The 14,624-nt window shown below is 37.8% G+C and overlaps 1 protein-coding gene across 1 annotated transcript in view; it reads left to right on the plus strand.

Moving 5' to 3' along the window:
• The window catches only part of F5 (coagulation factor V (proaccelerin, labile factor)), a 62,829-nt gene that overhangs the window by 21,555 nt on the left and 26,650 nt on the right, over window positions 1–14,624 (plus strand). The window contains exons 4-11 of the mRNA XM_005398188.2: window positions 880–1,092; window positions 2,320–2,463; window positions 5,068–5,289; window positions 6,520–6,685; window positions 8,343–8,520; window positions 10,182–10,281; window positions 11,207–11,418; window positions 12,663–12,813. Of these exons, the coding sequence (XP_005398245.1) occupies window positions 880–1,092; window positions 2,320–2,463; window positions 5,068–5,289; window positions 6,520–6,685; window positions 8,343–8,520; window positions 10,182–10,281; window positions 11,207–11,418; window positions 12,663–12,813 (1,386 nt within the window). The remainder of the gene's footprint in view (window positions 1–879; window positions 1,093–2,319; window positions 2,464–5,067; window positions 5,290–6,519; window positions 6,686–8,342; window positions 8,521–10,181; window positions 10,282–11,206; window positions 11,419–12,662; window positions 12,814–14,624) is intronic.

Genomic DNA, 14,624 nt, shown 5'->3' on the forward strand with positions numbered 1-14,624 from the left:
TAGAGAAAATATAAACTTTTTATATTCTGACAAAGGTGATTGGAGTCTCAGACTGTATTTAAACAACTGTTGAGACACCTTGCAAAAATAACTTGCTAATCTTTATCTTATTTACTAGTAACAGTTATTCTTCAGCTCACCACAGTATCAAGGCCTTTATAACTATAGGAACATAGAAGGAGACATACGAGGACTGATGGAAATATACAGTGAATGTTTAAATTTTTAAAAATTTATTAATGCAAAAGACACAATGCCAAGAATGATGGAAAAAGTGTTGAAATCAAGGAGAGTATTCTGAGTATTCAGATGGGGACTAATGATAATGTTTCTTTCACAGTGATATATTTTCAAATTTAAACATTCACTGTATTTTGTGATCACCTCTCATTAATCAAACATTTGCAGTAATAGATGTCAAACAAAAACATTATGGTGGGCCTTTATCCTCCCTTTCACTGGATCTGGCACTGCATGACTTCTGCTTCTTCTCCAAAGCCAAAAAGACTATGAAAGGTACATGGATTCAGGACATCGAGGCAGCCATAGCAGTGTAACCGATGACACTAAGGAAAAAGTGTCTTTCAGAACAGCTTCAGAAAGTGTCAACGACAATGGGGTAAGTGTGTTTGAAGTGAGGGAGAGTATTCTGAGGGGGATTAATGGCAATGTGGCTTTTAGGATAGTAACTTTTTAGAATTTAAGCCTTCACTATATATTTTGATTGTACCTCATATGAAACCTTTCCAAATTATGAAGGTTCACTATGGAGATGTATATACTATGCAGCAAACTCATCACAGGTTCTTCAGATTGACAGTGATGAAAAGGCATCCTTCGGAAGTTGCCAAGATATCCTCATGGCTTCTATTCCTCTAGGTGCTTCTTACTTGGACCATACATCCCCTGCAGAGAGAATGGATGATGCGGTGGCCCCAGGCCAAGACTACACCTATGAGTGGGTCATCAGTGAGGACAGCGGGCCCACACAGGATGACCCCACATGCCTCACACATATCTATTACTCTTACAAGAATCTGACAGAGGACTTCAACTCAGGGCTGATTGGACCTCTGCTCATCTGTAAGAAAGGTAAAGCCAATGATAAGGAAAGGTTCTGCATCAGCAAAGATGCTGTCGTGCTAAGGAGCACTGCAACTGGAGATCTGGGAGCCTCTTGGTAACTTTTAGTCCATCAGGCAGAGAGAGGAGGGTGCAAAGATCAAAGCACTGTTTGACAGAGAAAAAATACCTCATATTAGGACTTGAATCATCCTGTTTCTTCAAATTCCTGCTTCATCTCAGCCATAGGAGCTTCTCCCAAGCACATGTCTACTTGAAAGCATGTTCTGACATCACATTTGTGTAGTCTGTAACATTTACTGCAAGGCTGAAGTCTTCCTGAAAGTGTACTAGAGCCGATCCTCTGCTGTATTCTTGGGGAGAACTTTGGCTAACATAATTGACGTGACTAAAGTTTAGGTTAGTAATTTGATCTATAAAAACATGAAACTCCAGCTTCCTTTCTTGTAATAAGCTGAACACTTCAGATGGGAGATTTCAAAACTATTCAACTGACTTTATAAGAAATTACATTGAGTAAGCTTCTTAAGAATGGGCTTGTTTTTCCTTTGACACCAAGAGAATTCAGCCCATCTTTCATTTTTAATGAAAAGCAAAGAATCACAATAAACCATATCATGAGAAAGAAAGAATGTGGTGGACTCAGTCTAACTACATATGTACACAGACCATACCTACATACACGCCCAACTCATTTATTCATCACACAAATATAGTCCATTGCTTGGTATATAGAACATACTATGATGGCACTAAAATTTTTTTGAACTTAGGAAAAGTTCTTCTCTTGTACCATCAGCAGTATTTTTCCCTCAGGTGAAAACAGGTTAATCCTGATACTCCACCAATTTTCTAGTACTCCATTTCATGCATAAACAGGAGAGCTGCGTTAAACTTAGGGTGTGATGCTTCTACTACCTGAGCTAAGGCACGCACATTTTGGCCTAGTAATACTGAAGAAAGGGATTCTTTTATAGAACCCTGGCAGTCACCAAATACTTTCTGTGTCAGGTGAAATTTACCCTTATATCACTGTTCCCCAAATCTATAAAATGTCACCAGAAATTTAATAACTCCCACTCATTGTTACTTCATGAGGATGCTATTTTAAAAAATAAGAGCTTCTAAGAGTTTATATTATGATGATTGGTTTCTTATCTTAACCTCTCTGCTATGTCAGAAAGCTAACAAATCTTCAGTGTAGGATGCTACTGAAAACACATCTTTCTTTCTCAGGCACCCTCACTGAGGATGGGACTCAGAAGATGTTTGACAAACAACATGTGCTGCTGTTTGCTGTGTTTGATGAAAGCAAGAGCTGGAATCCATCACCATATCTAATGTACACAGTCAATGGTTATGTGAATAAAACAATGCCAGGTAACACATGGGCCCTATGCCCTCCAACATCAGTAGAGTCATTACTACCTTGGCTCAGTTGCTGTCCTTAAGGGACCAGGAAAGTTGATAATATTCACTGTTTTTCAACTCCTAATTATGATGTTACATAAGCTAGGGCAATGGTTCTCAAAATCTTATCATTTTTTAAAACCAGAAAGTACAACTATCAAATTGGATTAAGAGCGAGCGTGAAGCTCCATTACGTACAGTGCTCTGAGCAGTTTCACTTTGTCCTGTGCCTCCAGGGTATCAGTCCAGCCTCCTATAGTGACATCTGTTCCTGCTGCACAGTGACCACCCACTTATACTGAAGTTCAAGGTCATCCCTAGAAGTGAAGGTCAGCAGAAAGAATATAATAAAGACACTTCTAAGGAAAACAGAAGATTAGGAGAAATCCCTAACATAAAAATATGCTAATAACATTTAAAAATTTGATGGGTGAATAAGATTCAATGGCATGTAGAATGTTTTCTCTTCTTGTCTGCACACAGACTGTGAAAAAATAAAATCATAGCAACTACTAGATGGAGACAAACCCCTGACTTCCACCAATGAGTCCATTTTCTAGTGCTACAACAAAATGACTGAAGCCAGGTACTTTATAAAGAAAAGACCTCACTGTTTTAGAAACTGAAAGTCTAAGACTGGGCAGGCCCATCAGTTCAGCCTCAGATGTGTGCCTCTTCTATGTGTCACAACATGGGGGAGAAGCACAAAGGGAAATGGCTACATAGAGGAGAGGCCAAGCATATGGGTGGCCTTGCTTTAGAGCAGCTCACTCTTGTGAGAACTAACCAGTCCCGTGAGAACTATATCACTCCCTTCCAAGGGCAGCACCCCCAGTGCCCAACTAGGCTCCACCTCTTTGTTAAACTCCACCTTCTGAAGCTCCACCATTTCAACACCTCCACAGGGAGGACCAATCTGCCAGCACATGGACCCACAGGGACACCTTGTAACCATACCCAAACACTAGCACCCAGCCTAGACTACATCTTCTACTTCCTCATAGAACTGACTTAGAACTAAAAGTCCATGGCATATAGGAATGAGACTGAGAGAAAAAAATGTCCATATTATGAAACATTAAATTTCTGAAAGCCATTCTTTATGTCTGAATACCACGAATGGCTTCATCTGTAAGCTGAGGCCTCAGTATTGCTCTTAATTTCTATTCCATTTCATTTGCTCCATCTTCCAGGTGGGTAATTAGAGGAGCTTGTAAAGCCTGGGCTTAATTAACAGACCTCTCCCTTGGGAGAGCTGTATTCACACCTCACTCACTTCCCCACCTTAGTGTTAGCAATTAGTCCTCTCAAGGTGATAGCTCACAAAAATGAATTAACCATTTGTGCCCTAACAGAGTGAACAATCAGTAGACATATATGAATTTTAAAAACATATGTAGATCATGGTGCTGTTCTAGCCCCTGGGTCAAAATAAAAATAAATTTGATCACAAGATAGAGATTACAAATTTGTAATTGAAAAAATAAAGAGGCATAGAGGGAAGAGAAAAGAGAAGAAAAACATCATTAGCAGAAACAGAATAGTTAAAGCCTATAGAAGTCCCTGCCTTAGGAGCAGTATAAATTGAATAAGTTGATAAGAGCTTATGTATGTATTAACTGCTGAATTCATTATGAGTATTTATTTGGTGTGTATGAATGCTTCCACCAAAGCCTCCTACCTTCTAGCTTCTTGCTCTCACGAGTGATGCCAGCAATCTCCACCTTGTTAAAAAGGTCTGCTAACAAGGACAAGGCTCCTCCTTGGGTAAGAGGACAGCTCTCAGCTCCATTATCTAGAATCTGGTGATTGTGCATCTGAAATTTACAAAGTAAGCCAAGGGCAGAAGCCAGGACTGGAATCTCCTACAGTACAAAAGAGTATTTTCCCAGTCACTGTGGGAGAAAAGAAGGAGGAAAACTAAGCTTCTGTCTTCAGTTCTTATTACTCCTGCCATGGAAAGCTCCCAGCAGCCCAGCATAATGAGGACAGTCCGCTGTGTTTTATGGGAAGCATGTAACCCACATCATTCATCACTTCATCATTAAAACAAAAAAAAAGTAGATAAAGAAGCAGGAGAATTTTCTCAAATAATCTCCACACTTTTGCTGTGTAAGCAAAGGTTTTATCTCTATCAAGGTGATAGAATGGCATTCTGCTGACTCTTTCAACTGAAACTGGATTGGTGTGAGCAGCCACCCTATTTTGCCCAGGACTTTATGAGTGCTGACACTGAAATTCCTGCACCACAGGACACCCCTCATTCCTAAGGCAAACAGAATGGTCACCTGCTCAGTCCCCTCCTAGGCTTACTCCCTTAGAAATCCTGTACCTCTGAACCAATGCACCCCCAATCCCCATGCTCTGTTCTTACCTCTGTAATGCCACAAACTGCCATGAGCTATGACTGCCTGTTTGTCCATAACTCAGATGTCTACTTTTATTGAAGAGGAATCACAACTGGAGCATGTGTCCTCCAACCTTGAACTTTACGTGTCTTTGGTGAATGACATTTTGATCACAGAGCACTGAACTGAATGACTCTTTTGGCTGCTCTCCCCTCCTCTCTCTCAGCTATCATAGTCTGTGCCCATGACCACATCAGCTGGCATCTGATTGGAATGAGCTCCGGGCCAGAACTGTTCTCCATTCACTTCAATGGCCAGGTCCTGGAGCAGAACCATCAGAAAGTTTCCACTGTCACCTTGGTCAGTGCTACATCCACTACTGCCAACATGACTGTGAGCCCAGAGGGAAAGTGGACCATATCTTCTCTCATCCCTAGACAGTTTCAGGGTAAGAAATTTTTCTTACAGTCTTACTTCATTCTTTCTCCCTTCACAAACTCCCTCCTTCACCTCTGCTCATTCAAGCCATCCCACCCAAGACATACAAGCTTTTGTTCTTAATAGCAGACTTTCGATACTCTGCTCTTAGACTGAGAATCCACTAGCTGGAGGATAAAGGAAGTAAGGGCACTGATAAATATTTTTTTTAATTAAGCAAAAGCTGAAGAGGTTTCTACTTCCTCAAAAGGAGGAAGAGGAAGAAAATGTATGCAGAGGTACTCTTTCTTGGGGGTATGTCATATGTACGCAAAGGAAGAGACCTAGAGGCTAGAACAGGACTATGATTTGCAAACTTAGAAAAGCACCACATTACCAAGAGTGTAAAAATTTTAACAGGAAAACTCTTGGATTCCATGATATGTTGAATGGATCAAACATATCTTCACAGGTAAGGGGTGGGTTTAGAGAAGGTCAGAGAATTCAGGAGGGGGAAAAAATCAGCAGGGATTATGTGGTATGTTGTTATGTGGTATCACGTAAACAAAATAACTAATTGTCCCATTAACAATTTGCTTTAAAACTATTAGAGGAGGGTTTATATCTCAAGACACAAGTCTAAGTAATAATATTACTAAAAGAAATAATCTTGTTACATAAGTGATGTATGTAAGCAATACACTTGAGGAAGAAATACACCATAGAATGCATCATTTCATTTTCTTTTTACAGTGAGCAGGCAAAATTACATTTGAAGTAACGAAATTGTCACAAAAAAAGAAAAAGAAATTGTCACAATATCCCTGGAAAACAAAGCTCCTGGTATTAATAGAACTAACATTCATTATGGACAAATGCTTTATATATTCTTATTTAATTTTAAATTAAAATTTCATGATGTACTAATATTATCATCATTTTACAGACCAATGGACAGAGAACAGAAAAAATGAGAATTCAAAAAAATCTAAGTCACAGGGTATTGTCTGGAAATTAACAAGAAATCCTTCTTTTCCAGAATAAACAAAGGGAATATTTCTAAGTTTTTCCTCTAACCCTTCTTTCCCCTCTTGTCTGTATTTTTGTCCACTGAAAGATTCCAAACCAAAGTGTTCAAAAGTTGCCTGAGCATTCCTTTCAGTCATGTTAAATCTTCCTAAATTGCTTTTAAAAATATGAATCTTGATCAACAATAATTTCTTCTTTTACACTTTCTCACTGTCTTTCTATCTTAATTTAGCTGGCATGCAGGCTCACATTGATATTATAAACTGTCCAAAGAAAACCAGGACTACTAAGAAACTAACCCTTGAACAGAGGCGGTACATCAAGAGGTGGGAATACTTCATTGCTGCAGAAGAAATCATGTGGGATTATGCACCTATAATACCAGCAACTATGGACAAGTGAGTCATCAGGGTTCTCATCACTTTTCGAGGGTTTAAGGCACGTTCCTTATAGTCCTGGGTGTGAAGGGGTGAAGAATCATCAGGGCCCAACTTGCAAGGGGACATATGTAATGGTTTCCATTCAGGCTTTCTTATCCAAATCAGTCTTGAATTACCCCAACAACACCAAGAGAACTTAACCTAATAACAGCAACAACAACAATAATAATAACCACAACAGCTACCATTATTTGAATGCTTGATATTGCTTGATATTAGATTCTTTCTAAGGTTTTCTCTTCAATTCTGAAGGTTAAATATTGGTCTTTTTTAACAGAAGAGGGACTATGTCAGAGAGAATTAGAAAGCTGGACATTCAAATAGCTCTTAAACACTTGGGAAAATACTCAAGTTATTTCACAGTAAGAGAAATACAAATTGAACTTCATTAGAATACTATTTTTGCCTATCTAATTCATAAGTTTAGATGATACCATCTGTTGACAAGGCTGTGGGAAATAAGCAGTGTCATACATTGCTAGTAGAAAAGGACACTAGCAAAGTCATTCTACAGATAACCTGGCAAAGTATATCTAAAGTATAAATGCAGCAGTTTTACTCTGCATTTAACCCAGCAGTCTTACTCTGGGAATTTAACTGTATAAATCTTGTTTATAGGTAAAATGATAATGCATAGGGCATTCACTTCTGCACTATCAGTATAAAATTAAAAATAAACCAAACTCTCCATCATTAGGAAGCCAGTTTATGAAATTATAAAACATTCATATAATGGAACATTATCCATCTGCACAACGAAACAAAAAAATGAAAACATTCTCTACATACTAATTTAAAAAGTCCTCCAAAACGTATTATTAAACACTTAAGATGTGGTACAGAGGGTGTAAATAGCTGTCTTTGTTAAAGGAGTTGGGAGTAAGACTATTTATATTTGCATATTTGTGAGTCATATTTATATATGTTTGCATAAAGATTCTGGAATTATACACCTAAAATTAATTAAGAAAATTCAAGGAGAGTATCAGATGTGAGTGAGAGTTTTTAACTGTTAGAAAAATTTTATGAATGTATTTTCCGTTTAAAAACACTAAACTAAGGAAAAGAACAAAAAAAATTTGGCCAAGACTAGATAGTGACAGAACTGAGATATTTGGTGACGTCTTGGTGGCAGTCAATGTTTTTCACTGTACAAAATAAATACATGAATTAGATACTCTGTTACTGAGCTTTTGTTTTTGCAAACTAAGGCAATAAACAGAGCCAAGGGGAAAGTGGTTCATGTTGCTTCTCCCAAGTCATTTGTCCCAGTAGCTACAGAAGCTGGGCAGAGGAGGTTGCTCTTCAGCCAGCACCTAGGGTTGAGTGGACGGTGGCAGGAACAGCCTAATAGCACAGAACCATAACTAATAAAGACAGTAAAATCTTCTGGGTGGGGGAGATGGTTTTGGAGATTAAAAAGTATCTAGGAAGCCAAAAAGAGTATCTTAAGTGATAGGAAAGACTTTTAAAAAACACTCCTAGTGCATCCTAACCTTTCAGCCAGTATAAACCCAGAGACATCTAATACTGAGGGATTTTCTAATCCTTCAGGGGTCACTATTTGAGGAAATATTGTCGTTTTTAAATTATTATTATTTCATTCCACTTTAAGAATATACAAATCTCTGCACTTGGATAATTTCTCAAACCAAATTGGAAAACACTATAAGAAAGTTGTTTACAGACAATACAAAGATGAAAACTTCACCAAACGCATGGACAATCGCAATATTAATCCACATGGGATTTTGGGCCCTATTATCAGAGCCCAGGTCAGAGACACACTCAAGGTAAGTAACATAAATACAGGACCATGGAAGAAATTAAATAGTGAAAGGCATATCATGGAGTATACTTTTTTTGTTTATACTTAAAACAAAAAGGTGTTTGTATAATTTTAAATGCAAATCTAGCTTTTGGTTTTAATTCAGTATTTGCATTTATTTATAACCTACTCAGTAATACAAGGATCTAAGCAGATTACAAATTATAAAGAAATAAGACAGTCAATATATTGGGGTGATAGATGAAATAGCAACAAAATAAAGCCTCAGATATGTATAATGAAATCCATACCATGTGATCTGAGGCAGGTACAAAGTTTGTTGTAGGTTTCATAGTAGCCAAAGTAAAAGGGAAATATGTCTGCACTAGATTTACACATCTATAAATGAAGCAGTTTGCCCAGTTACCAAAGCCTCAGAGGAATTTCCTCTATGGTTCCTTCTAGTGAGAGTGCTACATGATACAGCATGATAGCCTTGACAAATTCCTATAATTATTATGGATTTTAAAAATTGAACAGCTTTTTAAAATTATGTTTCTCACTCTAACTGAGAACATAACAGTGAACACAGTTGAGTACAAACAGCTCTGTAACGTGGTCTAGCTATATCATTCTCTAATGGTTGGCACTGGTTAAGGTAAGTTAGATATATACCAAGAGCTTGGAGCTTTTCTCAGACAATACTCTTTAAATATTACCTAATACCCTTCAGTAAGATGGATAAGCACAGAATTGAAGGTTATAATATTTGATAAGATGCTAGAGTGCAGATAATCTGTGGATTAAAGACGTTTCAAAGGCTTCTGCAATCAACCAAGTAGAAGGTGAAGGTTCTCTTCTGAAGATTACTGCACCTAACTAGGACTCCTGTGTGAATCATGCCTTAGAGCAGCAATGGCAAACCTTTTAGAGACTGAGTGTCCAAACTGCAACCCCAAACCCACGTATTTATTTCAAAGTGCCAACACTACAATTAAATTTGAATACTGAGGTTTTAATTTAGAAGAAACAACTCATGCATTAACATCTTTTGCCTTAAAAAATAACACACATGCCATAGGTTCACCACCATTGCCTTAGACAAAACCTATTCTGTTCATTTTAAAAATAACAAAAGGACAAAAATGTTAGGATTGTATGTCCCTTGCCCTTCCCTCATTTCCAATTCCTTTTAGGTGCTCTTAGTCAGGGTAAACACACATTCTTAGGAATTTGGATCTGGATATTGTCAGTCCAGTGCAAGAAGAAGGCTTCAGTGACAGGGATCCTAGGAGAACTGGTAGACAGGACATGGAGATTGTGATCTGGAGAGAAGGAGCAGATTCGAAGTGCAATGTGACCCAAGCTGAAAGGACAAGGGAAGGGAGAGAGCAATCACCCTGGTGAGGTTTAAACACTGTGAAGAAAATGTAATCTCTCTTAACTTGCCCTCCAAATTCAGATTTCTGTATTTTCTACCTTCACATGTGAGTAAAACTCTCCCAGAGATTTCTTACCAGATAATAGAAGAAAGCTAAAGATCACATGAACAGAACTAGTTTTCCCACTGAGTATGTGCAAGCATGTACACACACATACACACACGTAAATATGTGAAGCTAAAATCCTTCATTAACTCTGAGTGACCTTAAATCCTGAAATAATATATTTGATTTAATTTTGTAGATTGTGTTCAAAAATATGGCCAGTCGCCCCTATAGCATTTACCCTCAAGGAGTGACCTTCTCTCCTTATGAAGATGAAGTCAACTCTTCTTCCACCTCAGGTAGGAATCTTTCACTTCCACTGAAAGAAACCAGTCACTCCAGACATTGCCATGTTTTTCTGTTATCCTCCTTGCACCATAGTGTAACTAGTGCAGTCAGTAGTATACACGTAGCGATGTCTTAAAACTTCCAACTAAGCTCTGCTCACTTCAAGGATTTTGCTTCTCTGTAGTTACAAAATATGGCACAGTATCATTTATTAGTGTCATAGTGGCCTCTAGTGGAGCAATATTAAATGGTTACATGCATGATGTGTGATCAAAAAATGTCATGAATGTTTAAATAAAAAATTTTAAGGACTTATAGTAAAAGACACAGTGCCATTCATCCCCCTAAAGATACTCCCCCTCTCGCTTTGGACACACTCATCTCATTGTTACTGCCACTTTCTGAAGCAGTTCTGGAAGTCCTGTTTTGTGAATGTCTTTTCATGGTTGCCTCAATGTCCTGAATCCATTCAAAATGTTTACAGCAATATCTGTCAAATAAAACCATTACAGCTTGTCTGCAACCACCGAATTCACCAGATCTGGTACCATGAAACTTCTGGCTCTTTTGCAAAGTCAAAATGACCATGAAAGGTAAACATTTCCAATCAGTTCAGGACATCAAGGCAACTGTAATAGTACAACTAAAGATGCTCAGGACAGAGGACTTCTAGAACTGGTTCAAAAAGTGACAAGAATGATAAGTGCAATCAAAGCAAGGCAGAGTATTTTGAGGGGGGATTAATGGCATGTGTCTTTTACTGTAATGTTTTTAAACTCTTAAACAGCATATTTTTGACCACATTAGGTAGTGTTAAATGTAAAAAGAATATTATTTTCCTGATGTTAACTGGTTCTAGTGAGAACTAAGATAACTTATTTAAAATCGTAAAATAATTTTCCAAGCGAAAGCCACTTTGATTCCATTTCCTTCCAGGCAATCACACCATGATCCGAGCAGTTCAGCCTGGGGAAATTTATACTTATAAATGGAACATCCTTGAGTCTGATGAACCTACAGACAATGATGCCCAGTGCTTAACAAGACCTTACTACAGTGATGTAGATGTCACCAGGGACATTGCCTCTGGCCTGATAGGGCTTCTTCTAATTTGTAAGAGCAGATCCTTGGATATGCGAGGCATACAGGTATTTTATTTTTGAGAAACCCTTTAGAAATTAAGAAACAATATGTATATGCACAAACCTCTCAAGATCAATATAATTATTATGTACCACAAACAAATATTAATAAAATGATAGGTGTGGAAAAATTCTAGGCATTTCTTGTGGGCGGAACAATTAGGTCTCCTTGCTCAAAAAAGGGGCTTTTCCTTCTAAAGAACAGTACAGCTGGGAACATAGCTCAGCAGTACAAGTGCCTGCCTGGCAAGTGCAAGGTCCTGAGTTTGATTTCTTGTACCAAAAAAAAGAACAGTACATATTAGTTATTCTTTACCATGTATGATAACATATCATTTTAGCTATTTTTTATCTTTTCTGTTTTCATCTGGATGTTCACTGCCCAAGCAATTCTTTAATGGTGATACTATATTTTGGTTTAGTTTCAAGCTCCATGTCTATTTTTATTGACTGAAATGAATAAATCCTAACCTATCCTAACTTCTCTTTGTAATATTCCTCCTAAAATTTTTGTAGGGTGGTATGGGGCATCAGTGAGATACCACCAGGTAAAAGTATAAAGCTCTGTACCCATCTTTGCTATTTTAGAGATCCACAATACAGAGAAATAGGAGAGATTCCCAGAAATCAAGTGCTCTTAAAGACACAATTTCTAGTGATGTTGGCCTCAGTCAATGGTCTTTGTCTAGTGAGGCTAAATTATACAAAAGATGAAAAAAAGATACTACTCTTCTGGGTTAATCCTCATTGAAGATCAAGTTTCATTTATGAATCTGAAATTTCCAACTGAGCTTAGCAATAATCAAAGAGGTCTTATCCCAAGGCTTACAAAATAAGTATGTGCTTTACGAAACAAATACTTGATTCCAGACCTTGATCTATTGAGATAAGGAAGGAAATGGGTAGGGAGAGGCATAAGGCTTTCCTACTGCAGGCTCCCTTTCGTCGTCTACAACTATTTGGGACACTTCGACCAATCACTCCTATTGAAAGGTGTTCAATTTCAGACATAAACAGTGTTTCAGTGCTGTGCTGTCCTAAGACCATCTTCTAATCTTTGGATTTTCTGATCTGTCTTCTCTTATATATTAGCTATACTTCTGACAAATGTTTGGTGTGCAATGGGCTGTCATAATTGCCTGAATTGTAAGGTGTCCGTGGCCCCAAGGAGAATGCGTCTGGGGTCTCTGAGATCTTAGTGTTAACAGATAATCAGCCAGTGCACTAAACACAGCCCCTCCATCCTCTAGAGGGCAGCGGACATCGAGCAGCTGGCTGTGTTTGCTGTGTTTGATGAGAACAAGAGCTGGTACATCGAGGACAATATCAACAAGTTCTGTGAAAATCCTGAAAGGGTGAAACGGGATGACCCCAAGTTTTATCAATCAAACATAATGAGCAGTAAGTCAGAGTACTGTTTTTACCCGTCAGTTTTTCATTCAACTGGTTGAAGTGTGCCTGTGTCTAGAAGCAGAGACACATATAAGAATATACTCATCAAAAAGCAGCTGTCTTATCCTCACATTCAATTCAAGCACTTGTTGATGAGGTTCCTGGGTGATACTACAGCAACTAAGGCCCTTTATCTTTTCAACAAGAGGTTAAAACCTAGTTATGCTTAGAGTCTACTTCACCTCCTGGCTTCAGTGTGATGTAGGCAGAGAGAAAGCCAGGGAGGGGAGATGCTACAGGTCTTGGCCAGAGTACCTGAGGATCTGAGGTACAAGATGAATATTCTTTATTTAAAGCCAGAGCAGAAACGAAATAAGTAATCCAAAGCTGGGTCATCAAATCAAAGTAAAGCAAGTAAGTCTGGGGACCCAAAAGTCTTGAAAGCACAAAGCATGACAAGGAGTTTTGAAGTCAGTGGCAGGAAGTTCAGAAGCAGGAAATGTTCTCAGAATTTGCTATAGTTCCAAGTTTAGTGCTATAAGAAATCTAAGAGAAATTTCACTGAGGCAGCTGGAAGCAAACATCTCCATCATAGCCAGGGTCCCCTGTACTGTTCTGCAGAGTTAGGACCCACCTTGTGCACCTCTGAGAAGCAAATAATCATTTCTAGGAGGATGATTTCTGCATGGTCTGTTCATATGGTTTCAGATGACTGACAACTGGTATTATCAGAGCTGAGAGGTGCCATGACAAATAATTTCATACAGGGGGTTATTCTCAGCTTTCGTCACATAATTTCATTTCAGCAGTGAATCTTCCATAGTTCTAAACCAGCACTGTGCAACAGAAATCATATTTTCTGGTAACTGCATTAAAAAACAAGAGAAATAAGTGAAGCTAATTTTAATAATGTGTATTATTCAACTCATTATATTCTAGCTACTATCATTTAAAAATGTAATCAGTATTAAAAATTCATGAGATTTGTTTTATTACTATCTTTGAAATCCAGTGTGTATTATATTCAGACAGCACACCACAATGCAGTCCACCCACACTGCAACTGTTCAATAGCCACTTGTAGCCAGTGGCTACCATACTGGACAATGTAGTTGTTGTAGACCAGGCAGGAAGCATCTAGAATGAGGTATAAACTAATAACACATTATTTCAGTGATTCAGCATGTATTTGTTAAATGCCCACTTAAAAATTTGTTATGCGTCGGACACAGAATTAGTACTAGGGCTATAATGGTAAACAAGGTAAATACAGGCTCTACCCTTCTAGAAATCACATTTTAACTGATTATCATGGTTAGTATATAGGGTAATTGAGATACAACTATAAGCAGTGTCTCTTTTAAAGATAATGAAAAATGTGAACGCAATACTTGATTGAAAACTGGAGTTTATATAGATGATGATAGGTGGCAATAAAAAGACAAAATATGCTAAATAGTCTTCTTTTTTAGGAATATTCATTCTTAATGACTAATATGTCAAGAACATGGATTTTTTTACATTATGATTTTCCTCCAGATAGAATTATTCTGGACAATATTCCAAATTGACTCTTAGAGTATCTTTAAAGGCAAAACACAGGGCACAAAATAGTTAATATACATTTCATGAATAAGCAAATAAACCAATGCAAATGAAAGGCTCTGTCTTCATCCTGACATTTCTTTATTGGCCAACTCCAGAGAATAAGCTGTTGTTTGAGAAGTGTGAATTTGACCTTCAAGTCACATGTTAGATCTGGGAAAGTTTATCTTGGGTAATCATTACTTTGACACAACCAAATTAGCACTGGGACCTTT

The sequence above is a fragment of the Chinchilla lanigera genome, unplaced genomic scaffold (assembly GCF_000276665.1).
Source record: "Chinchilla lanigera isolate Chin_1 unplaced genomic scaffold, ChiLan1.0 scaffold00061, whole genome shotgun sequence".
In the NCBI taxonomy this organism is placed as follows: Eukaryota; Metazoa; Chordata; class Mammalia; order Rodentia; family Chinchillidae; genus Chinchilla; species Chinchilla lanigera.